Below are 24,874 nucleotides of genomic sequence, written 5' to 3' on the forward strand. Positions count from 1 at the left end.
TGTAGTTACCTGAAGAGGAAAGACCGAACAAAGTTACAGAATCTTTATTTTTAGCCACGCCTTTGACCCCGCCCCCATTGCACGCAGCATCACCTTTCCCGTACTTCTAGCCTGACTTTTAGACGCCCTGACATGCAGGCGGAGGTTGTTCGGTGCCCCCACTCGCCACCCCCACATCCTCCCCGGTGTGGTTGAGAGTTCAGGTAAAGGCAGACAGGGCTCGAGTCGGGGTACCACGCGGGTGGACGGCGTCCCCCCACTTATTTTACCGGGGGGGGCGCCATCCCCCCCTGCCAAACAGCTGGACTTCACTCTCTGGCCTCCCTGGGACGAGGAGCTCGGCACCTTTCGTGACATCACTTCCTGTCGTGACGTCACTTCCGGTGACAGCCTCCCCCCACTTCTTTTTTTTATGACTTGTGCCCTAAAGGCAGATAAGGGCTGTGGTTGTCAGGTTACAAAAAACACAGTTGGTTTCTCTTGCAGACTCCAACCAGCGGGGACTCTTTTTACTGGAGTGAATTGAGCGCGAAATAGTTCTACGCTTGAGCGGGAAATCCGTCCCCTAAATACACATGAGCTCTTGATTATTGCATTGTTGTGCCGCATGAGCGCCTCTTGGAGCTATTGTGAAGGCTTTTTCTTTGGCGCTTTTCAAAAAATAAATAAGGGCGGGTTAGTGGTGCAAATCTGCCTTCTGAAAGAAGAGTAACCAAATTGAAGTGCAAATCCAGGAGAAAGATGCTCGGAAAATGGGCGCGGCAATTGGTATTAAATGTGTAAATCCGAACTCACTCGTTTCTTTCTACTACGTGAACGTCGAGGCACTTGGAAGATGATTGCAACGAGGAGAAGTCCCTGCGTTGCTCTGATTGGCCAGTGTTGGGTAGCATCCACGGCCTTCCGCATGAGATGCTGCTTCATCTGTTGCCATGGCAATGGCGGGTACCCAGGAGAAGTGATGCCTGCCGCTGCATGGAGTCCTCTCTTCCGGCCGTGTAGGAGGCGGGGATTGGCCGGACGCGGTGCCGGTGGCCCAATCATGGTTCTGGGCAGGATCCCTCGATGATTTAGGGTCTACGGTCGGACGGGGATGGCTGTGACTGCTTTGCCCGACATTCCTCTTGCCTGCAGTGTGGTTCCGGTGTCCGGGTTGCTGACGGCCTTGACGGGATGAATGTGTGTGGGGTAAGTCCTTGATAGCGCCTAAAATATCACATTCATTTTACGTGGTATTTTAGCCTCTGTGGAGTCCAGTCTCCGAAGAACGTCTGACTTCATCGAGTCACGAAAACGGAAGTCTAGAGAGAGGGAAATGTGCCGAGGATCGCACAATGCGTGCAGGTAGGAGAGCCGGGACATAAAGCCAGTTGAAAACTAGACCACTGGACTATATCTACTGACCATTTCTCTAGGGGTGACACTGATGGCTACTCTGGGTTGATGATGATCACTTACTCTATGGTTGGTTGTGAGTTGGAATCAGAGAGGTATTGGGGACTTTGTGGCCGGCTTGGTGCCAATGGAAGAGTTAGGAGTCCCAAAGGTCATGGTTGGGTGAAGGGGTGACCGCGGTCATTGATCTGATGCAACGGTCAAGGATGGCTCTAGAGTTCCTTCAGTGGGTGCCGGGTTGTCGTGGTCATTAGACAGTAGACCTGGAAGGCACGGACCATTGAGCATAAAATGAGATGGCCATTAGATGTTGGAAGCCACTAGCGTTCTTTTAATAGAGGCGGTCTCCGCTGGTCCGTTGATAACGGAGTATGAACCTTTGCTTTTTGCGTGTTAACGTCGTGTGAGATGATCCACCTGTATCCTTATGACGGGAAGGTGTGATTGGATGGGTAATCCATGTAGGGTGCTGCGCTTGATTGCATAGGTCAGGAAAAGTGATCCTATTCACCAGAGTACAGGGTTGGTCATCCCATGACGAAGGGCCCGATCACCCCAAGGGGCAGTAGATTTAATTCCTGGGAAGGGCGAGGCACTGACCCGAAATCTTTTGGTCAAACTATTAATGCTCTACTTTCTGTTGGCGATTTGGTGGAATACATTGCAGTCTTGTGTTTAATGGCATAGACTCCTTAATATATTTTGTCCAGGTGATGGAACATCCTTGGGCGCTGTCGTAGTGAGACTCATCTTTTGATACTTCTTTCCATCGCTTCAACCTACAGGATGAAGATGACGGTCGAAAGTTGCGTCAGTTCCTGTCGGACCTGGCCCTGCTTGGCTCGCTCCAGGTAAGAGTCCCACGTCCAGTCCACATACTCAGTACTTTTGTGGTGCACCTCTGACTCCTCGAGAGCACCGGCAGACCCTTTGGTCTCAGATTTCGCCACGCAATCCGTGCATATTGAGATATCCATGGTGTCCTTCAGCCCCTATGCAGGCTTCCATCCATAGCCTTCCAATGTAGACCCAGTGGCGTAGCAAGGGGGGTGGGACGGTCCACCTCGGATGCCAAGCGTTTTGGGGACGGCGGCTTCCTCCCACTCTTACCTGCCGTCTCGTGGGCGGCAACCCCCTGCTTTAAATTGCGACTGTCGCTGTGCGGCAATCAGTGCCGAATGTCACCAGCAGTCCCCCGCTCTTCAATGGGACCGCCACAGGCAGCCATAGGGCTAGCTAAGTCACTGTATAGACCATCCCTCTCCAAGTGCTTTCAAACCGCATCATTACATAGCACGGATGCCACGAGTCAAAGTACTCTCATTTGTGGTCCGGTAACATCTTGCATGGTTCCCAAGTCTTATAAAAGTGCTTTCTCTTCAGTTCATCCACAAATGCAATTGAAAGTGCTTGTCTATCCCAATGCCCTCAATAAGTGTGCTGACCAACAGCTCTCGATACAAAGAAAAATATATAGGGGGTTATTTAGAATTTGGCGTACAGGATACTCCAAACAATTTTAACACAAATAATCAAAGGAGGGGGGGAATGGACCACTCGTCCTGTGTACCATGATCAGATTCGTTACTAATCCATCTAAAAAAAAACCTCATTCACGTACACAAGATAAGGGCGTAGCACAGTGCAAAAATGCTCAGGGGGCATTTTTTGCTTACTCGCAGTCCTCAATGTCAAGATGGTGACCGTGAGCAAGCAAAATCTACATCCCGGCGAGACTTTTTCCTCGTTCGTGATCAGCAACATCAAGTTGCCGATCGCAAGCATGAAAAAAAAAAACTCCCGGCGACATTCTCAACGTGGAGAAGTCAAGTTTCTCACTGCGAGTGGAACCGAATGCTCGCGACCGCTTGCGATGTCTTGGGTGACTCAGCAATGCATCCTGGGTGGCTCCGTAATATGTCTTGGGTAGCTCAGCAATGCATATTGGGTGGCTCCGTAACATGTCTTGGGTGGCTCAGCAATACATCCTGGGTGGCTCTAACATGTCTTGGGTGACTCAGCAATGCATCCTGGGTGGCTCCGTACCATGTCTTGGGTGGCTCAGCAATACATCCTGGGTGGCTCCGTAACATGTCTTGGGTGGCTCAGCAATACATCCTGGGTAGCTCTAACATGTCTTGGGTGACTCAGCAATGCATCCTGGGTGGCTCCGTAACATGTCTTGGGTGGCTCAGCAATACATCCTGGGTGGCTCCGTAACATGTCTTGGGTGACTCAGCAATGCTTCCTGGGTGGCTCCGTAACATGTTTTGGGTGGCTCAGCAATACATCCTGGGTGGCTCAGTAACATGTCTTGGGTGGCTCAGCAATACATCCTGGGTGGCTCTAACATGTCTTGGGTGACTCAGCAATGCATCCTGGGTGGCTCCGTAACATGTCTTGGGTGGCTCAGCAATGCATATTGGGTGGCTCCGTAACATGTCTTGGGTGGCTCAGCAATACATCCTGGGTAGCTTTAACATGTCTTGGGTGACTCAGCAATGCATCCTGAGTGGCTCCGTAACATGTCTTGGGTCGCTCAGCAATGCATATTGGGTGGCTCCGTAACATGTCTTGGGTGGCTCAGCAATACATCCTGGGTGGCTCTAACATGTCTTGGGTGACTCAGCAATGCATCCTGGGTGGCTCCGTAACATGTCTTGGGTGGCTCAGCAATGCATATTGGGTGGCTCCGTAACAGGTCTTGGGTGACTCAGCAATGCATCCCTGGTGGCTCTAACATGTCTTGGGTGACTCAGCAATGCATCCTGGGTGGCTCCGTAATATGTCTTGGGTAGCTCAGCAATGCATATTGGGTGGCTCCGCAACATGTCTTGGGTGACTCAGCAATGCATCCTGGGTGGCTCCGTAACATGTCTTGGGTGGCTCAGAAATACATCCTGGGTAGCTCTAACATGTCTTGGGTGACTCAGCAATGCATCCCGGGTGGCTCAGTAACATGTCTTGGGTAGCTCAGCAATGCATATAGGGTGGTTCCGTAACATGTCTTGGGTGGCTCAGCAATGCATCCTGGGTGGCTCGAACATGTCTTGGGTAGGTCAGCAATGCATCCTGGGTGGCTCTAACATGTCTTGGGTAGGTCAGCAATGCATCCTGGGTGGCTCTAACATGTCTTGGGTGACTCAGCAATGCATCCTGGGAGGCTCCGTAACATGTCTTGGGTGACTCAGCAATGCATCCTGGTTGGCTCCTTAACATGTCTTGGGTGACTCAGCAATGGATCCTGGGTGGCTCCGTAACATGTCTTGGGTGACTCAGCAATGCATCCTGGGTGGCTACGTAACATGTCTTGGGTGACTCAGCAATGCATCCTGGGTGGCTCCGTAACATGCCTTGGGTAGCTCAGCAATGCATATTGGGTGGCTCCGTAACATGTCTTGGGTGGCTCAGCAATACATCCTGGGTGGCTCTAACATGTCTTGGGTGACTCAGCAATGCATCCTGGGTGGCTCCGTAACATGTCTTGGGTAGCTCAGCAATGCATCCTGGGTGGCTCCGTAACATGTCTTGGGTAGCTCAGCAATGCATCCTGGGTGGCTCCGTAACATGTCTTGGGTGACTCAGCAATGCATCCTGGGTGGCTCTAACATGTCTTGGGTGACTCAGCAATGCATCCTGGGTGGCTCCGTAACATGTCTTGGGTAGCTCAGCAATGCATCCTGGGTGGCTCCGTAACATGTCTTGGGTGACTCAGCAATGCATCCTGGGTGGCTCTAACATGTCTTGGGTGACTCAGCAATGCATCCTGGGTGGCTCCGTAACATGTCTTGGGTGACTCAGCAATGCATCCTGGTTGGCTCCTTAACATGTCTTGGGTGACTCAGCAATGGATCCTGGGTGGCTCCGTAACATGTCTTGGGTGACTCAGCAATGCATCCTGGGTGGCTACGTAACATGTCTTGGGTGACTCAGCAATGCATCCTGGGTGGCTCCGTAACATGCCTTGGGTAGCTCAGCAATACAGCCTGGGTGGCTCCATAACATGCCTTAGGTAGCTCAGAAATGCATCCTGGGTGGCTCCGTAACATGTCTTGGGTGGCTCCGTAACATGTCTTGGGTGACTCAGCAATGCATCCTGGGTGGCTCCGTAACATGTCTTGGGTGACTCAGCAATGCATCCTGGGTGGCTCCGTAACATGCCTTGGGTAGCTCAGCAATACAGCCTGGGTGGCTCCATAACATGCCTTAGGTAGCTCAGAAATGCATCCTGGGTGGCTCCGTGACATGTCTTGGGTAGGTCAGCAATGCATCCTGGGTGGCTCCGTAACATGTCTTGGGTAGGTCAGCAATGCATCCTGGGTGGCTCCATAACATGCCTTGGGTAGCTCAGCAATACAGCCTGGGTGGCTCCATAACATGCCTTAGGTAGCTCAGAAATGCATCCTGGGTGGCTCCGTGACATGTCTTGGGTAGGTCAGCAATGCATCCTGGGTGGCTCCGTAACATGTCTTGGGTAGGTCAGCAATGCATCCTGGGTGGCTCCATAACATGCCTTAGGTAGCTCAGAAATACATCCTGGGTGGCTCAGTAACATGTCTTGGGTGGCTCAGAAATGCATCCTGGGTGGCTCCGTAACATGTCTTGGGTGACTCAGCAATGCATCCTGGGTGGCTCCGTAACATGTCTTGGGTGACTCAGCAATGCATCCTGGGTGGCTCCGTAACATGCCTTGGGTAGCTCAGCAATACAGCCTGGGTGGCTCCATAACATGCCTTAGGTAGCTCAGAAATGCATCCTGGGTGGCTCCGTGACATGTCTTGGGTAGGTCAGCAATGCATCCTGGGTGGCTCCGTAACATGTCTTGGGTAGGTCAGCAATGCATCCTGGGTGGCTCCATAACATGCCTTAGGTAGCTCAGAAATACATCCTGGGTGGCTCAGTAACATGTCTTGGGTGGCTCAGAAATACATCCTGGGTGGCTCTAACATGTCTTGGGTGACTCAGCAATGCATCCTGGGTGGCTCCGTAACATGTCTTGGGCGGCTCAGCAATGCATCCTGGGTGGTTCCGTAACATGTCTTGGGTGGCTCAGCAATGCATCCTGGGTGGCTCCGTAACATGTCTTGGGCGGCTCAGCAATACATCCTGGGTGGCTCAGTAACATGTCTTGGGTGGCTCAGAAATACATCCTGGGTGGCTCTAACATGTCTTGGGTGACTCAGCAATGCATCCTGGGTGGTTCCGTAACATGTCTTGGGTGGCTCAGAAATACATCCTGGGTGGCTCTAACATGTCTTGGGTGACTCAGCAATGCATCCTGGGTGGTTCCGTAACATGTCTTGGGTAGCTCAGTGATGCATCCTGGGTGGCTCAGTAACATGTCTTGGGTGACTCAGAAATACATCCTGGGTGGCTCTAACATGTCTTGGGTGACTCAGCAATGCATCCTGGGTGGTTCCGTAACATGTCTTGGGTAGCTCAGTGATGCATCCTGGGTGGCTCAGTAACATGTCTTGGGTGGCTTAGCAATGCATCCTGGGTGGCTCTAACATGTCTTGGGTAGGTCAGCAATGCATCCTGGGTGGCTCTAACATGTCTTGGGTGACTCAGCAATGCATCCTGGGTGGTTCCGTAACATGTCTTGGGTAGCTCAGTGATGCATCCTGGGTGGCTCAGTAACATGTCTTGGGTGGCTTAGCAATGCATCCTGGGTGGCTCTAACATGCCTTGGGTAGCTCAGAAATGCATCCTGGGTGGCTCAGTAAAATGCATCTCCTATAGTCACGTGACACATTTCGCGAGGTTCTGCAACATTTTGGTCATCTCCATGAAGTCAATTTTATGGCTTCCGGTTTCTGTTTTCCAGGGTTTCAGATACTTCCGGCCTCGTTTGCGGGGAAGGGAGGAGCTCCTGTTAGTTGTGGTGAATGAAGATGCGGTGAGTGGAAATGCTGCTTTTGTTTGTACTTTTTATGTATAGATATCCACATTCTGACATCTTAAAGATGATTTATTAGCCGTGTTTTCTTTAAACCATGATAAACATATCCCATACACAGGGCCACTAGAATTATGCGATTGCGCGGCTACGGTGATGTTTGCATATTTATAGGTTTGCCACATAATCCATCATGTGCGCATAATCTAGGGTGACCAGATTATCAGTACTAAAACCCGGGATGATCAACATTGACATAAAAATACAACTACATGTTTGCACTGCTCTGTATCAACATTTGGTGTCATATATACATATATATATATGGTTCAAAAGTTACTGAAAGCGCAGTAACACATGTTGCCGCGCAGTGGAAGGCCCTTTGCAAAGGTTGACTGGTCACCTTTCAGTTGCTTATTGTTATATTTGAGTTAAAATGTTACTAATGAGGTACAACCACGGCTCAGACCATGTTACTCAGTGTAAAAATGACAAAATTATTAAGCAATAATTTCACAATGCACCACATTATGCTGCATAATTTGCTTTTACTTGCCACATAATTTATTCAATCCTGCCGCATAAATAGCCCCTCTCTTGCCGCATAATTCCAGTGGCCCTGCCCATACAACTGCCCAAGTGGGAAACAAGGGGGCGCAGGCACACATAGGATATAGCAAGGAACTCTTGAATGTGAGTTGTAAACAGACCCCAGAGTAAAGCAACTTTCCGGGTTTTCCAGACACCCCAGTGAGCCCCGGATTAAAGTTTGCAAAGGGTCCCTTATAGAAAGACCCAAGCTTTTGGTTGGTACATTCTGAGTTTCCTGGCTGACCTCAACCCCTGCTTTCCATCCCTTCCTGCAGGCTTGCTGCTCTCTGCAGAGCTTGGAGTCTGTCAGCTTGTCCGAGAGTCTGTCCAGCAGCGCGAGTGTGGGGGAGACGCTTGGGAGCCCGGACTCTTCCCTGCTGTTCCAGGAGACCCCTGGCAGGTGAGAAAGGGGTTTCTTCACTTTGCAGCCTTGTAGGGACTTTGGGGCAACTTCCTCCAGCCAGACGGCAGGGAAATATATTGAAACATCTGGTTCTGCTCTAAGATCCTACTAATGAAAAGCAAATGAACATTTAAACCCTTCTAAATGTCACCCCTTGCCAGGGCCTGGGCCTCAGGCTGGGGTTTCTCTCTGTCCAGTATTGAACTTTAGCAATTACCACTTGATTCCATAAAATGTGATCAGTTGTTGCACACGGAGATCACTGTGGTAGTTTATACAACTTTCCAGCCAGAGGCAGCTCTTTGCAAAACACAAACCGAGGTATTGTTGGAACCGAGTCGAGTTTGAATTACTTCAGCGGCTCTTGGTTTTAAAATGTAAACTCATTTTTGGGGGCCTCATCCGGGATTTATGGTGGACATTGTTCAGTTTGTCCTCGGTGTGAAAGGTCATTGGATAAAGTTGCAAAACCGAGCCTTGGTTTTCCCTTTGCAGACCATTGTTTGCCAAGTGTGGGATATTAGTGGGCGATGGCAGACATTCAAAGACATCCTGAGTTAGCAAACAGCAGCATTTCTACCCCTCAGAAACACAAACAGAGCTGAACAATGCATCTTGTAGCAACCTTTGCCAGGTACATTGGCTCAGAGGCACAGGGTTTAGAAACCATTCCAGAAGGGCACTCCTGGAATAGTCCCACTCCCTAAGGTGTCTGCTACAGGACCCAAGAGGTTTCTTTCTTTGCTGGAATATATGTTTGAGCCCATCTACATTCGGTGCCCTCAAGAAACACTGAAAAGAACAGAAACCATGTGTTTGTCCTGGAAGAGTTTGTAGCTTTAAGGCACCAATCCTGTAGTGGTTCCCTTGGGATTGGCTTGGCACACAAGACCCCCTGTATCTCTGCTTCTGCTAGTCATGCACGTAGGAACTGGCTCATTCGAAGCCTGGCAGAGAGGGGCGAGCAGGCAGATGCAGGGTGCCAGGGAGAGCTCAGAGGTGGCAGCAATAAGCCTGGGGAAACTGTGTAATGTACTTGTGAATTTTGGTTTGCATTTTGTGGTGTTGCATTACTGGTTATTGTTTTAAATGTTTAATATTTTTTGGGGAAAATATGTGTGGCCCGACAAGATGACATGTGAATAATGGTCTAATCTTGTTCGAAGAAAGTACAAAAAGAAGTAACATAAAAAACACACAGGCTTTAGAACAAAGCACTGATTTCTCGTATGATTAGTTAAGGAACGGTCTATCTGGACACTGTGTTTGTTAGTACAATTTAAGAGTGGTCTAGTCCAGATAGAGCACAGACCCAAGCCATCCATGTTCATAAGGTTGTCTAAGATATGCCACTGATGTTTCAGTGGTAGCGTATATTTTGTTTAAATACACCACCTGCTTAACGAGGAGGTACACGCATGCATAGTTTTTGCAGGAGGGTCTTTTCCACAGTGGAGGGTTAGTCAAGGATGTACATTTGAAGTGGGGGATGCTCTAGTACAGGGGTCTCCAAACCGGTCCTGAGGGGCCGGATCCATGCCAGATTTTTAAAATAACTACATGTATCTCAATGGGGATATCCCAAAAATCTGGCATGGATCCGGCCCTCCAGGACCGGTTTGGAGACCCCTGCTCTAGTAGGTTTCAGATGGAGAAACACAGCTCCCATGCGTAGGGTCATCTCCCACTCGCGACTGCCTTACATTCATGGACAGCGAATAACGGTGTGTTTCTATAGGTTGTCGGGCCCCGAGGAACCTGCAGACATCATTCCACCTGCCTCCCCCTGTGAGAAGGAAGTTGCTGTTCCGGTGAGTATGTCGCTAGGAAGAGTTGGTCCATGGGAGGGAGGTACGGCAACAAAAACCACGCTTTCTGAAGGGTACACGTGAGGCGAACTCCCACCCTTGCAAACTCTGTGTATTATACTGCACATGCAGAGGTAACACTGCAGGCCTCCCACTGCCCCCTTTTTATAAAATGGCTTATAATTGTCATGTTGTCTCATTTGATCCCCATGAGTTGAACTGGTTCTGGGGCAGTCAGACCAGGAGGAGGGTTGGACCATTGCAGGGTTGTTAATACCCACACCAGAGTCACATGTTGTGCCCATCAATTCCATAGCTAAGGAGCCACAATGGGTCACTGTCAAACGTGCTCTGTCACTGGCCCTTTAGGGCACTACCTGCTATCTCCTTGGGTACAGGTAGAGGAGGTTGCATTGCAATATCAATATTTGCATTCGTTTTTAAGAGCATTAAAGATCCTCCAAGCCGTAGTCCTGATCGTTTGACTTTGTCGTCATCTATCATGATCAGGTGGACATACAGATATTTAACCTGGCATAAAGAGTTTTACTCTCCCTCTACAAAATGCTATGAAAGTGATCATAATGCGACATTGTACAGCGCATGTTCTTTTTTATGTACCACTATGCTCCCCACCACCACTTATGCAATCTCCCCCCCCCATATCCTTCCCTTGGAACCCTCCCTGACTACCTATTGACGACTGCCAATTCGAGCTGCTATCCACCACCGCCAAAACTAGTCATATAAGAGAAAAAACTACCTCTCACCACAAAAAATGATAAGATTTTAACTAGCTGCTGACGTATTATGGGCCAAAAAACTATTTGCCTGCTCTGGGGATCGACAGTTATACATATTGTTGGCCCACATCACTTTAAGGCATGCAGGAAACCTTAACTGAACTTGAGCGCCCATTTCTTTCAAGGAATCTATCCACTTGCCCAGCTCCCACCTTCTGTCCTCTGTCACACGTGAAATGTCTGACCTTATTATAAACGATAAATCCTGAACCTGAGTATTTTTCTGTTTAAGGGGCACCCCCAGTAAATTTTCTTTAAGGTTGTATGATTGTATAGACACCAGGATTTTCCTAGGCTTCTTCTGACAGAGATTGAGTTTAAAAGGATCCCGATGTACCCGTTGGATTACCGTTTCCTACACTGAGGTGGAGGCGACTTGCGGAAAGGCTTCAGTCAAAATGTCTATTACAAAAGCTTTAACATAGCCCCCTTCTGCCCCCTCCTTAATATCGAGCTCCAGCTCTGTAATCACCCTACTGGCGTGACATATGACACTTCAGAAATCTCAGTCGCAGGGTCCATGATTATAGAGATTTTGGTTGTGTTTGTATTCTGGACCAGTCAGAGGTATTTTGATGTCCTAGATTGAGTCATTTTGGTGGCCCTTTGAATAGTCCACACCTCCACACCATCCGGTCTTTGTCTTGCTTCTTCTTTCCTTCCCCTTCCAAGTGATACCCATTCCCGCTGATACTAGAATCAATGCTACATATGTGAGGAGTACCTAAAGTTCTCGTTCTTTCCTTCCGCTCCAAGAGATAGCCATTCCCGCCAATACCAGAATCAATGCTACATATTTCAGGAGTACTTGAAGACCTTAAGTTCAGACATTATACACAAATACTTCCTTGGGTTTGGTTTAAGGGTTTGGCAGTAACTGGGTATGTTGTCTTCAACAGGAAGAAAACTGCACCTTGTTCTTGTTGGCCGCCTATGCCAAGTATGGGCGCCCCTATGTCTGGCTCCGATCCAGCCCGAGGCACCTCATCAACAGAGGTTACACTGGTGCCTTGACGCAAGATGTGCCGCTGAAGCTCGGGACAACAAGTGAATGGAGCAGAAGAGGTACGTTTGAGCCCCGGCTTCTTGGGGGCAAGATTATGCCAATCGTTAAATTGAACATATATTTATGGGCCTGGGGAAAGGGTTGTTAGATTCCTTGGGTAATAGGTTTCACATACTAAAATCAGTGAAAGGAGGCATTATTAGGGCTTTCTGTATGTATCACAAGAATAGAAGTGAGGAATTAAGATTCCTGCATACAAATGTTGATGACAACTTGAGTTGCACCAGCAGTACAGGGGGGTGGTGGTGATGGACCCATTAGCGCTGGAAGTGATGGAACTCAAATCTTGCTGGCGTCGCCGTTACATCTTAGACTGGGTGAGGGGAGGTTATCTTCAAGCATGACTTGGGGGATGGCGGAAACATTTCGTTGTAGATGTTGCCCTGTTGCCCCCTTGCTTTCTTGCACTGAATGGGCATGGCTGGGAGTGCTGAGTGGTTTGTGTAATCTTTGGCTCAGTACCCTTTTGGTGCAGGGGGTTGGATTGTCTGAAGAGTGGCAGAGGGGTGCCATTTGATGGTAATGTAGATGAGATAGTGCAGCCTCATTGTGAACGTATAAACCTTTTCCCATCCCGCTACCCGATTTCTTGACTTCATTTAGGTCCAGGCCCTACATTGACGTAGAGAGTTTCGCTCAAACCTACCAAACGATGTATTAAATTATGTTTTTCTTGTATGAGCTCACCCCACTCCTAGCCGTCCAGTTCTGTAGTCACCACACTAATGTGGTGTAAATCAATTCCCCAAACCTTAGTCCGGTTTAGGAATCCCAGACTGAAAACTGGGTCTAATCTCATTCCTGTAAATTAGGATTTAGATTTCTATAAAAGGGGGTAAATACAATGCCCGCCCATCTGCCTTGTCTCTTGCATTGTATTGTCTCAAGACAAATAGAATGTATGTAGGTTGCCTTTTATTCCATGTATATAAAGTAACCTCGTTCAATGAAATGAATTAAACTTCTAAAAAGTGGCAGCAATTTATTTGAGAATTGCAAGCTATGTGTAATCTACATTGTACCTCCTGCCTTCAGTGTTTGCAACATGATATGGTTAGACTTCTTTGGGTCTTGGATGAGATGCTGCAGCATGCGGGATGCCTTTTGTGGGACCAGGGTGGTCTCATGGATGCCATTGCTAGTAGATGCCCTCTCCAGGTCCTGTTGCAGTCTCAGCCATTGGTCCTTCAATCGATCAATCAGGGGTTGGTAAAGCGCAACTACTCCCCGTGGAGAAGTGTGGCTCACTGGTTAGAGCGGCAGACCCTGGTGCAGAGATCTGACCCGGGACCAGGGTTCAATTCCCGTTGCGGCAGGGTCTTGGGCTCATTGTCCGCAGACCTGATAATTCTCGCCACGGTGCCTCCTCTAATCATGGGTCCCACTCTGCAATTCTGGGCAATAGCTTGCTTAATCTCCACACCAGCCCTAATCGCTAAGGATGCCTGGCTTCACCTTGGGGTGCCCAGGAGTCAGCGCCTCACAGGAACAGGCCAGGATGGGTTCCTCAGCGGTACAGCGCGGGGACACACTGGCTAGTGAAACCAGGCACTTTATAAGCTCAGTTACTCACCCACAAAGGTCTCAAGGCGCTGGGGAAAGAGGGTGCAGCTCCATTGGGTGCTGGGGTCATCCGAAGAGCCAGGTCTTGTTTAAGGTCCTTCCTGAACTGGAGCAGTTTGGGAGCTTGCTGGAGGTGGAGTGTGAGGTTGTTCCAGACCTTGGCTTCGAGGTAGGAGAAGGACTTTCCTCCTGACCAGACAGCAGATTTCCCTGTGTGCTCAGTCTCCGTCTTCTCAGTTGATCTGCAGCTTTTATGATGCTGATGGGCATGTTCAGCGAACCCGTTCCTGAGGCAGCGGTGTCTCCGGCCGATATATTGAGAATCGCTGAAGTAAACGGAACTAAATCTTTGACACAAGCCGACTCTCTTATGACAGCTTACTACACAGCGTCCACTAAATAAAACGCTTTAATCAAGATCTCTTTCCCGCCTTCAATGGTTGCCACTTCTCATTTTAAAGAGAAAGCTTCAAGTGTAATTTCCAGGGGTGTCTTACCAGCAATACATTTTTTGGTCCTGAAGATGGTCTAAATGACGGCAGCATCATAGACCGAAACGTCGACACGCTCATCATCTCCATCAACGTTTCGTTTGAACAAACTTACAACCACTGTTTATTAATTATTCCGGTTGTCTGTCGTAATTATTCAGGAGTTGATGTTTAGTTATGAACTGTTGTGTTTATATCGTCCATACTTCTGTTAATAACTTTCTTGCTTAAATTGATTTTCTCATATGTCCCCATATTTTTACTTTGTGAATTATTCCACTAAACCTATAAAATTTTCTTTGAATACATCTTTTTACTCTTTCCGTGTTTCTTTCTCCTTCCATTGATTCATTCTATATTCACAGTTGTTTGTCTACATGTGATATCTTGTTGATACACTGGAGTGTGATATTTTGAATACCACTCCTAACTGAGTAGATTTTTTCTCCTAGAATCAAGCCCCTTGTAGCACCCTTTTGACCTTAATGAGCCTGCAACGGCAGCTCACTTGGGTCACAGCCTGCTGGGCAGGGATCACTGTGGCAGGTCGGCTCAGCGACACTCATTTTCGGCAGTTTTGACCTCTCATGCTGGATGCAGATGGGTGTTTGCTCACAGCAAGTACACCCCCTGGGCTGCGTCCTATGCAGGTGGTCATCTTGGTAGTTGCAGCCTCTGGACCAGATCAGGGATTTCACATCAATGGTTACGGCGACTTTTCTTGTGTTCGTCCCAACGTTTGGCAAAGGCAGCAGAAGTCTTTGGAACACACAGCAGTTTGCCAGAAAGCGCAATGCTATTTCTTACTTTAAAAAAAAAATAGAAGATATTCAGACCAACTTTTCTGATACATCCATAGTCTGTCTTTTTGAACTTCCTACAAGACGGAGGTACTGCTAGTGGGAAATCACCCCCACCTTTGGGGTCCTCATCTTTGGCGATCTATGGGTCGGACCCCTCCCCAGTTCAGGGGGGAAAAAGTCTGGGAGTATGCCTAGATGACAAGTTGTCCATGAGTCACCAGATAAACAAAGTGGCTGCCACTTACTTCGGCATATTTAAATGCCTAAGGAACATGTTTGCATGCCTCCCAATCCCTGCTCAATGAACAGTGGTTCAGACTGGGGTGATCTCCAGATTGGACTACAGCAATGTTTTGTATCTGGGTGCTGCAAAATCTTTGCTCTAACAGCTCCAAATTGTACGAAATGTGACCGCTCACATACTTCTTCACCCACCCAGGTTCACCTCATCAGCGAGTTTGCTACACACTGGTTGCCCATTGAGTGGCGAGCAATTTTAGATTTTACGCTATATGTACAAGGCTCTTGCTAACACAGTGCCCATGTGTCTGAGACCTTTGGTGTCTGGATACGTTCCAACCTGTGCACTTCGATCCAGCCATCAGGATCTGGCAATGGCTCCTAGGATTAAGAAGTCTCATCACGGCGGCCGGGCATTTACATATCTGAGCCCTAAGCTTTGGAACGACCGGCCACGCTCGCTGAGGAGCCTGAAAATCACACACAGCCCTTCAGAAACCGCTTTAAACCTGGCTGTTTCCACCGCTTTAATTGCAGTTGTGAATGTTTGAGTGACCTTAGTTCAGTAAGGAGGCTAGCTCTCTGGTTAGCCATGCGCTCTACAAATCACAAATAATAATTATAGTAATAATAATTGTCTCCTCACAGTTCACAATGGAAATCGCTTGAAAGACCGGGAGACCCCATACAGCAGTGGTAGACTGTTTTTTCTGGGTGTTCCTCACTTTGGAAACATGCTGGGCTCCCCCCCCCCGCCTGGGAAGTCTTCCTGTGGCACAGCTAGGCTCACTGCCTCTCTTTGCCAGAAGACAAGCCTGATTCTAGGCACTAGCAGACCATCAGATCTTTCAGCAAGAAATGCTGACTTCTAGTGACGTCCCCTCACCTCTAGGAGACTTGCTGTCATGTAGACACATTCCCTGATCACTTGGCAGCACTCTGCAGAGCACACTGTTCCTTCATCAAGAAGAACTTGTTACTGAAACACATTGGGGTGTTTTAAGTTCATTTTCTACTCATTCTTCAGACAGGGTGTGTGGGTGCACTGTGTACGCTTTGGAACTGGTTTGGGTGGGTTCTCTTTCAGATGTAATTTTGTACAGAAAGGGGGTTGGGAGCACACTGTCTCACAGTCCATTCACAGTTCACTCCTTTGCATCCTGGTTAATGCAGTTCACAGTTCAAACTTCAAAATTAGCTGGAGTTTTTCACCAAAGTCGGTGCAGACATTGCTGTATATCTCTAGACACGTGTTTCTGGGTTGAGCCGGGCTTCAGTAGCGAGCAGCAGTATTAGAGATCAAAGAAACATCATCTGGGGTTGCTGGGAATGCTGCCAAGTTCCTCTCAGGTCACAGCACCGCACACAGGCACACAGGTGCATCTCCAAAGCTCGTCAGCTTGCTGACTCAAGGGAGCCTTTTAAACAGAAAGGGGGTTGGGAGCACACTGTCTCACAGTCCATTCACAGTTCACCCCTTTGCATCCTGGTTAATGCAGTTCACAGTTCAAACTTCAAAATTAGCTGGAGTTTTTCACCAAAGTCGGTGCAGACATTGCTGTATATCTCTAGACACGTGTTTCTGGGTTGAGCCGGGCTTCAGTAGCGAGCAGCAGTATTAGAGATCAAAGAAACATCATCTGGGGTTGCTGGGAATGCTGCCAAGTTCCTCTCAGGTCACAGTACCACTCACAGCACAGGTGCATCTCAGAAGCTCGTCAGCTTGCTGGCTCAAGGGAGCCCTTTAAACGGAAAGGGGGATTGGAGCACACTTCCTCACAGTCCCAGCACAGTTCACCCCTTTGTGCTGGGACTGTGAGGCAGTGTGCTCCCAACCCCCTTTCAGATGTAATTTTGTGGCTGTTTCTCTGACACAACCTTTGTGCAAGGTGATGGCTCTCACAGCAGGTAGCAACAATGGTGGCTCCGAGCAGGAGTATCCAAAATAAGGGCATAACTAAGCATGCGATCACTGTGCCTGGCTGTCTTCAGCCTCCCTGAAGCAGTAATCTGGGACAGACTAAAGGGCAGGCCCAGTTCACAAACTTCCACACCCTGAACAACAGAAACTTCAGTACCAGCCTTCACCCCTACCATGTGCGAAATGGCAGTGCTCGGGGCAAACTAATCATCATTCCTTTGCTAACAAGGCCCTCATGGAATTTGCCGTCTTCGTATCTGCTTTTCTGGAGCCGTGAGACTTCCTGGGGAGCAGTGAAGCTGTGTGATGCCACAGCATGGTGTTCAGAAGCTTCTTGGTGTTCACAGTGCAGCTTTCAGTGGGCAGTGGCGACATAACAGCTACCCTCCCATAGGCAAGGATGCAGACGGAGTCTATTTTCTCTCACTGTGTCACTGATCCGCAGAAGTGAACATGTCCCTGGACCCTAAGTTTGAGCCCCCATCCTCCCTGGTACACAAGGGGCCCCAAGCAGAAGGAGGGTCGTCTCGTCTCCTAGCTAGTTGCCACATTTGAATCCGCTACAATGGAGCCCTTTTGGAGGCCATGCGCGCTACATCAGCCACGGAGCCAGGACCCAGAGCTAGTGCCAGATCAGATTTGAGGTCCCTCAGTTGAATCTTTCTTCTAAGGGAGCCCTGCCGTGCACCAGCCCAGGTGAGCCCTGCCCCAGGGGGTGAGAGCTATTGCCCCTTTTTACTCCCCAGGTATCTCTGGGATCTTTCGGTTCTCGTCGGAGTTCGGGTCTCTCAGATGAGCCCCTCCCCCCACTTGTGAAAGGCATCTCTGTACTGCCCTCTCTGGTTCTGCAGGCCCACCTGTCCTAGCCCCACCTGTCCTAGCGGGATTACTCCAGGCTGGGTCACTCGACATAGAGAAGAGAGGCGACCAGGCCCACATGCCGCCTCCTTCTCCACCTCAAAGGTGCATCTTCCCCGAGGTCACAAGCACAATTTTAGGTCCCTGCCCTGCACCCCTGTAACCCCGCTCTCCGTGGGCCTTGAGTAGACCCCTACACAGGGGCTCTAGTACCTCTCCTGCGCTGCTCCACCTGAAGTCTAGGTAGGATGGCTTGTGCTATAGGCCAATGAGAGAGGTGCATTGTGTGTGTCTTGAGATGGTGCTTCCTCCGTCACCGCCGCCATCTTGGATCCCAGGCCGCAGCTGACAGTCTTTGAGTGCAGTGTTATGATTGAAGGGGTTTAAGGTGGCATTGATGACACATGGGCCAGGCAAGCAGCGTTCGCATTGGGATCAAATGGATTGTGGGGCGGTTTTGCTCGTGCAACATTGGGTAGATGTTGCTGAGGGATGACAGGAGCTCAAAACTGACACTCATTTCTCCTTTGCAGATGTAAGGCTTTGGGACGTGGTGTCCGAAGTGGTCGGTCTCTGCACCTGGCCCCCTCCGCAGAACCCCCTCTCCGTTGATCTGACTTTCCTGGGCTCGCTTGCCCTGGCCGAGCGGTACCTCGCCTCCGGGGCCATGCTTCACGTCCTGCGGAAGATCCTCCTTCATGGCAACCATGACGCTGAACCTTGCAAATACGGTCAGTATCATCCGATGGGTCATTTCTTGCGTCATATCCAGCAACACAGCTTGGTGAACTCATTTTCCTGCGTCAGAGAGCTGTGTGACATCTGCAGTTCACAGTATTGGAGGGCTGATCAAGACTTCATGCTTCTGAAGTCTCACTGCGATTGGGTTGAATAATGGCACCTATTATTAAAACTCCAAGAGAGAGTTTTGTTTGTAGTTGTCATTTTCTAAGGTATTATCACACTTTATATATTTTATCATTTTGAAATAATGTATTCTCTCATCTGGCTTTTTATCACAATTGCCCAGTCCTTAATCATTATATAGAAAATTATGATATCTTTATTTCCCACCTAATGCTCTCTACATTTTGTTCTCCCTTAAATGGTTTCAGTCTTCTTCTCCATCACTCCTCTTTTCTAGTTGCTTCAGTTCTTTGTTTTTATTTTTTTTCTCCTTTCCTTCTCTTTCACAAATGAAAAAAAGTCTACTTAAAAAGAATTAGTAAACCGGCGAAGTGGCCGACAGGAAAACAGAATCTAAAACCGATGGACCTGTGCACACAGGTCAAGGGATGCTCCTGGTCAGCAGCACACGCTACTAAAACAGCATGAAATTTACTCCACGCATTAAATCTGCACACTATCAACATAAAACGTACTCCACGCATGAACTCTGTGCACTATCAACATGAAACTTACTCCACGCATGAAATCTGCGCACCATCAGCATGAAACTTACTCCACGCATGAAATCTGCACACTATCTCCTTTATTGCAGCAGTTGATATGTAACTCATTCTCCTGCTCTGTCCGTCGTCCCCCTGTTGATGAGTTGCCACATCTCGCACCCCATCCCTATAAGCTCACGCCAGACTCTATTATTATCTCTGGTTCTTCCCCAAAAATTGCTCTGCCGTTCCATGCCTCTGCATTCCTCAACCACCAGAGTAGTTCTTTCCTCGAGTCGGAGTCCAGGGATGCTGTCTGGGAATAGGATTGATTACATTTCAATGCTTTGGCCTTAAGTCTCTGGTTGGCCCGGTAGTGTAGAGGGCCCGGATGTATGGCCTGGGTCATTGAGGCCCAGTAACCTTGCTAATGTTCTCAGTGAGAATCCCCTTTTCTTTAGTATTTTCCTCAACTCCTTCCGAACTTTTCCTAATTTTTCCCCAGGTAATTTTAACTCTGCTTGAATTGTACTTATAATAAAAACACGGGAACTGTGAGTCTTGGCTTGGAGCTATGGACTATTTTCTCATGTTTATGACAAATCCTAGATGTCCTAAGAGTTTTATTGTGAGATCTGTGTGCTGTGATGCCACTTCCCTGGATTGGGCCATAATTAGTATGCTGTCTAAGTACAATATCAGTCTTATCCCTCGTGCTCTTAGCCAACCGGCTACTGGGCGTAGGACCTTGTTGAAACACCAGGGGCTGATGAAAGACCAAAGGGGAGGCTGCAGCACTGCCAGGGTTTGCCCTTCCCACGTGAACTGGAGACATTTCTGATGTGGAGGCCAGATCGGGATAGTGAGGTATGCATCTTTCAGGTCTAGACAAGTTAACCCGTCCCCTTTTCTCAGCACGTCCCTGAGTAGGTGAATTTTCTCCATTCTGAAGTGGTGGTAAACCACCCATTTGTTCAATTCTTTTAGGTTTATAACATGTCTCATCCCTTTGTCTTTCTTCTCCACTAGGAAAACATTGCTGATGAAGCCTAACTCTTTTCCCTCCAGTATTGCCCCTTTGGTGTAGAAGTCTTACCTCCTTTGCCACTAGGATTGAATCTGGTTGTGAGAAGGTTATCTCCCGGAGTATCTTCCTTTGTATTGGTAGGTGTATGAACTCTATCTTGAACTCTTTGACTGTAGCCACGATCCAAGGATCTTGGCTCACCAGATTCCAATTCCCATAGAATTGGGCTAGTTTTCCTCCCATCTTTACAGGGGTATCTGAAGGGCATCACGAGTCTTACCTGCTGAAAAGCCTCTTTGTGTCCACTCGCCCCTGAAGCCTCTGCCACAAAATCTCTGCTTCTGAGGATAGAAGGATGAGTGGCTTGCAAAACCTGCTTGGATGGATCTTGCCACCCGTACCATGTAGGGTCTTGATGAGCTTTGACCATGGGAGAGGAACCAACCCGTGTTCAGCCGGCTGGGCCAAAACCTTGCCATGGAAATTTCTTTTTATGTCCTTCTGGGACTTTTGTATAGAATTAAATAGGTTGGGAAACTGAAGTGGCCACAGACTGAAGTGGCCACAGACTGAAGTGGCCACAGACTGAAGTGGCCACAGACTGAAGTGGGCATTTTAAATTGTTGGGCAATTTGCTTGATATCTGACAGTTGTAGTTTAACCAACTGCGAGAACAGCTGTTTATTTGCGCAGAGCTTTAGCAACCTTGACAAATAGTCACCTTTAGCGTGTCCCTCGAGCCTTCAAAAGATATTATTGAAGACAAACTGGAGGGATTGATATATAAAGCCCTAGATAAGGTAATGTGGTCACTGAAGGATACAGTTACTACAAAATTGGAGATCCTCCCCAATTGCCGGCACAAGACACCCCAAAGGGGTAGATGGAGTGGTTAAGGCCCAGAGAAAAAGAACTGCAGGAGAAAACCTGCCTAAGGGGGCTAAAAGATCCAAAGACTCAACCAGATGACATCACGCCTTGGCCATGAAACGGATGGTGCCTTGGGCGTGTCAGGTGGGAGGAAGAAGGCCCTGAGTTACTCATCCCCATTGATAGCAATGATGAGTTAAAGGATAAAATGTACCTCTCCTACTCCACTGAATTTAACTCGGATATCGAGGAGCTTGAGGTAAGAAATATGGGTACAACTGATGAGGCATCAAAGACCTCTGGGTCAAAAATGGGCATTGTGGGCCGATCTGGGGAAAGCATGTGTGACCCACTCCTTATTACACACCCCTTATCCCCAGAATGGGCTCCATGCCAGCACATTGCGGAGTACCTCTCCTTTTGGCTCAGAAGTGTGGAGAAGTGTGGCTCACTGGTTAGAGGAGGCAGACCCTGATGCAGAGGTCAGACCATAATGTCCACGGACTCGATAATTCTCGCCTCGGTGCCTACTCGAATCATGGGTTCACACTCTGCAACTCTGGGCAATAGCTTGCTTAATCTCCACTACGGCCCCACCGCAATGGGATGCCTGGCTTTCACCTTGGGGATGCCCAGTAGGGGTTATCTCGCAGGGAAAAGCCAGGACGGGTTCCCAAAGCAAGCGCCTTGAGACCTTACGGTGAAAGGCGCTATATAAGAACGTATGATAATAATAATAAAAGAAGGAGATCCCGAAAGAAGTCAGGTCTCGTGCGAGATTTGAATGCCTACACTCTTAATTCCCGGATAAGGTTGCATCAACCACAGCTCTAGATGCAAAGGTGGTGGCATGTATTGCCAAGGGAGGAAAGGACCCTAGGAAAGGTCTTGATAAAGGGCTTAAGTTCTGCTAAGACCGTCTTCTAGACATTATGGGCCCACTGACAAAGATGTTTGAGAAAGCTGAGGTGGCCTACCTTGAAGAAGCTCATTGATCCCAAAGAATTGTGCCAATGGGCGCAAAGAGCCACCTGTCCCTTGGGGAATGCAAATACTGCACTCTCCAAATGTACGAGGAAAGAGCATAGTACTCAAAATAGACCCCAAACTAGTCGAACTGGCCACTAAAGAAGTAGGAGGTGCCTGTCAGGGCCTAATCTTTGGGATGATTTTATCAGGGATATGGCCAAATACATGGGAGCATTCAATACGATCTAAAAGTCATGGAAAGACATCAAGAAAGTCTTACAAGATAAAGTTTTCGGCAGGGCAGAGAGAACACAACGTCGGTTCCCCGGCCATTGCTTCAAGACCCTACCTGGGGCGTAGCGCAAGATACCCACACCCAAGCTTCGCTAGCCATTCAGCTTTCTATCCCAAGAAAAAGAGCTTCTGTTTCAGAGGCTTCTGAAGAGAGCAGAGGGAACATCATATCATGGCATGAACATATTTCACCCAATAGATATCTTCACATTGATTTTATATGTAACGTCGGAGTTCCCGATGCTCTGGTGTTCTATTGTAAAGTTACTCACCTACACTGATCAAGTGTAGGGGAACATCCTTTACAACGCAACTTTTACAACGAAGTACCTTTACGACGCAACCATTACAACGCAACTTTTACAACGTCTTGCGCTGGGGGGCACTCTAGGATAGGGAATAGTTTCCAACACCTTCCCTACTATCCACGGGGACTGGAGTTGGAATAGTAAATTAAACTATTCACTATCCAGCGCCCCCCAACGCAAGTCGCAACGACTTGAGTTGTAAAACTTGCTTCCTAAAGGCATGCATTGTAATAGCATGCGTTGTAACGTCATACATCCCAAGTGTAGTGACTCAATCAGGTGTGTGCAGTTGTTTTGAAATCATCCTCGGTGCTATCTTTCAAATCTGCTACTGGCATCCCCTCAAATGTAGATTTGAAAATTAAAGCACAACCTAATGGAGGGACTTTGCACTTTAGTTGTAATCTATATGTGAAAAAAACATAAGTCCATAATTACACAATCTTAGTCGAAATCCAAAAATAAGAACCATAATTAAACAGTCCACCACAAACTCAGTCTTTTGTAACCTCAAGTTTTGGTAATGTTCTTGAGTTGCTAGAAGAAAGGGTGTTTTGTGCTGGGGGGAGAGGGGGTGGGACAAGTCATTACCTGGTGATGTTGAGGTGCCCTTGGGGGTACCCCTACCGTGCCCCTGTTTTGTATCCTCCTTGATAGTATCCAGACCCTTGCTAGTGATATTGCTGTTACTGGAGATGATTTGTGGTGTTTTCGGCGTGGAGGCTTTTTCTGTCCCTCGCTTCTAGCAATGCCAAATTGCTGTTACTTTTGAGGTGTTGTCTAAGGCACTCATGGATTTGGCTGTGCCGATGGCCTTCTTTATTTTGTCTGTGTGTCCACGGCGAGCCCTAAGAGGTTTAACCCCTTCACTGCGTCGGCTATTCCGCTGCAGTGCTAAGGGGGCCGGGCGGCCGCGCGGTGGGCGCATGCTGGTGACGGAACCGCTCCGTCACCAGCCGCGGTTGAGCTGTACTCATGACGGAGCGGTTCCGTCATGGCCGCGCCCGCTCAATAGAACGCGCCGCGCAGGCCCGGCGGCCGGGCCATGACGGAACCGCTCCTTCATCAGCACAGCGCCACCGCGGCTGCTGACGGAGCGGTTCCGTCATCAGAATGGATAGGGTTACACCATTGATTGGGTCATTCAGAAGGTCCTGCTGAACCTCAGGTTTGAACCCGAATATGCGTAGCCACTCTTATCTCCGGAGCATGATTGTTGTATTGATGCCCCTTGCAGCTGTGTCAGCTCCGTCTAATGCACATTTGATTGTTGCATTTGATATCCGGCTCCCCTCATTCACAGGGTCTTCCCCTTATTTTTTGTATTTATCTGGAAGATGCTGCATCAGGTCTGGCATCTCATTCCAGGTCCTCCTATTGAGGTGGGAGAGTAGGCCACATGAATTTGCGATCTTCCAGCGGTTTGAGCGCCCTGCTACTATTCTTTTGCCTGATGCACCAATTATTTTACTCTCTTGGTCTGGAAGGGGTGCTTTTAGCTCTTTTGCTGGCTTTGGTGACAAGGCTGGAATAATCACCTCCAAGCCAGCATACACACTTGTTGTGATGAGGTACGCTGTGCAGCCAAGCCGGCACACCTTTCCTGAACCAAAACCGCGTGTTTCTTCGCCAATGTGTACACTATGTCGATGCTGAATCATAATAAACCAATGTATACAGAAAGTGGTGTTGAATATTGCTCATGGGTCAGTGACACAGAATGGTGCCCTCCAGTGCCAGTGCAAATACACCAGTGAAGGACTGTTACTGTTAAATGCCAGCATGTATGCCCTCGGTTATACTAGATATTGCACTTCAGGGTCAGCGTATGAGTTGAATTGAAGAGGAATTTATACAGGGCAACCTTGCCCGTGGGCGTCAAGGCGCTAGTGATGGTACAGGCTGTGCAGAACAGAAAGGAAAGGCGAAGTTACGGCTAGGTCTCCCTGAAAAACCAGGTCTTTACAGCCTTACGAAAGAGGGAGTGGGACGACTGTTCCTTAATATCAGCCGGGAGGGTGTTCAAGATCTTGGGTGCTAGAAAGCGGAAGACCCTCCCACCCCATCTGGCTTTGAAGGTTTTGGGAATCATCAGGAGATTTTTGTTGGCAGATCGAAGGACCCTACCAGCACACAGTGACAAATACTACTGAGCTTGAATGCCAGCGTGTACA

General features: G+C 48.5%; 1 protein-coding gene across 1 annotated transcript in view; it reads left to right on the forward strand.

The window, feature by feature from the left end:
* The first annotated feature begins 1,023 nt into the window (after nt 1-1,023).
* Nucleotides 1,024-24,874, forward strand: part of LOC147678598 (uncharacterized) — a 37,772-nt gene continuing 13,921 nt past the window's right edge. Inside the window, exons 1-7 of the mRNA XM_086946610.1 lie at nt 1,024-1,188; nt 2,181-2,246; nt 7,223-7,294; nt 8,161-8,285; nt 10,027-10,099; nt 11,799-11,964; nt 18,375-18,572. Of these exons, the coding sequence (XP_086802736.1) occupies nt 1,174-1,188; nt 2,181-2,246; nt 7,223-7,294; nt 8,161-8,285; nt 10,027-10,099; nt 11,799-11,964; nt 18,375-18,572 (715 nt within the window). The 5' untranslated portion in view covers nt 1,024-1,173. The remainder of the gene's footprint in view (nt 1,189-2,180; nt 2,247-7,222; nt 7,295-8,160; nt 8,286-10,026; nt 10,100-11,798; nt 11,965-18,374; nt 18,573-24,874) is intronic.

This window comes from Lissotriton vulgaris, chromosome 12 (assembly GCF_964263255.1).
Source record: "Lissotriton vulgaris chromosome 12, aLisVul1.2, whole genome shotgun sequence".
Classification (NCBI taxonomy): Eukaryota; Metazoa; Chordata; class Amphibia; order Caudata; family Salamandridae; genus Lissotriton; species Lissotriton vulgaris.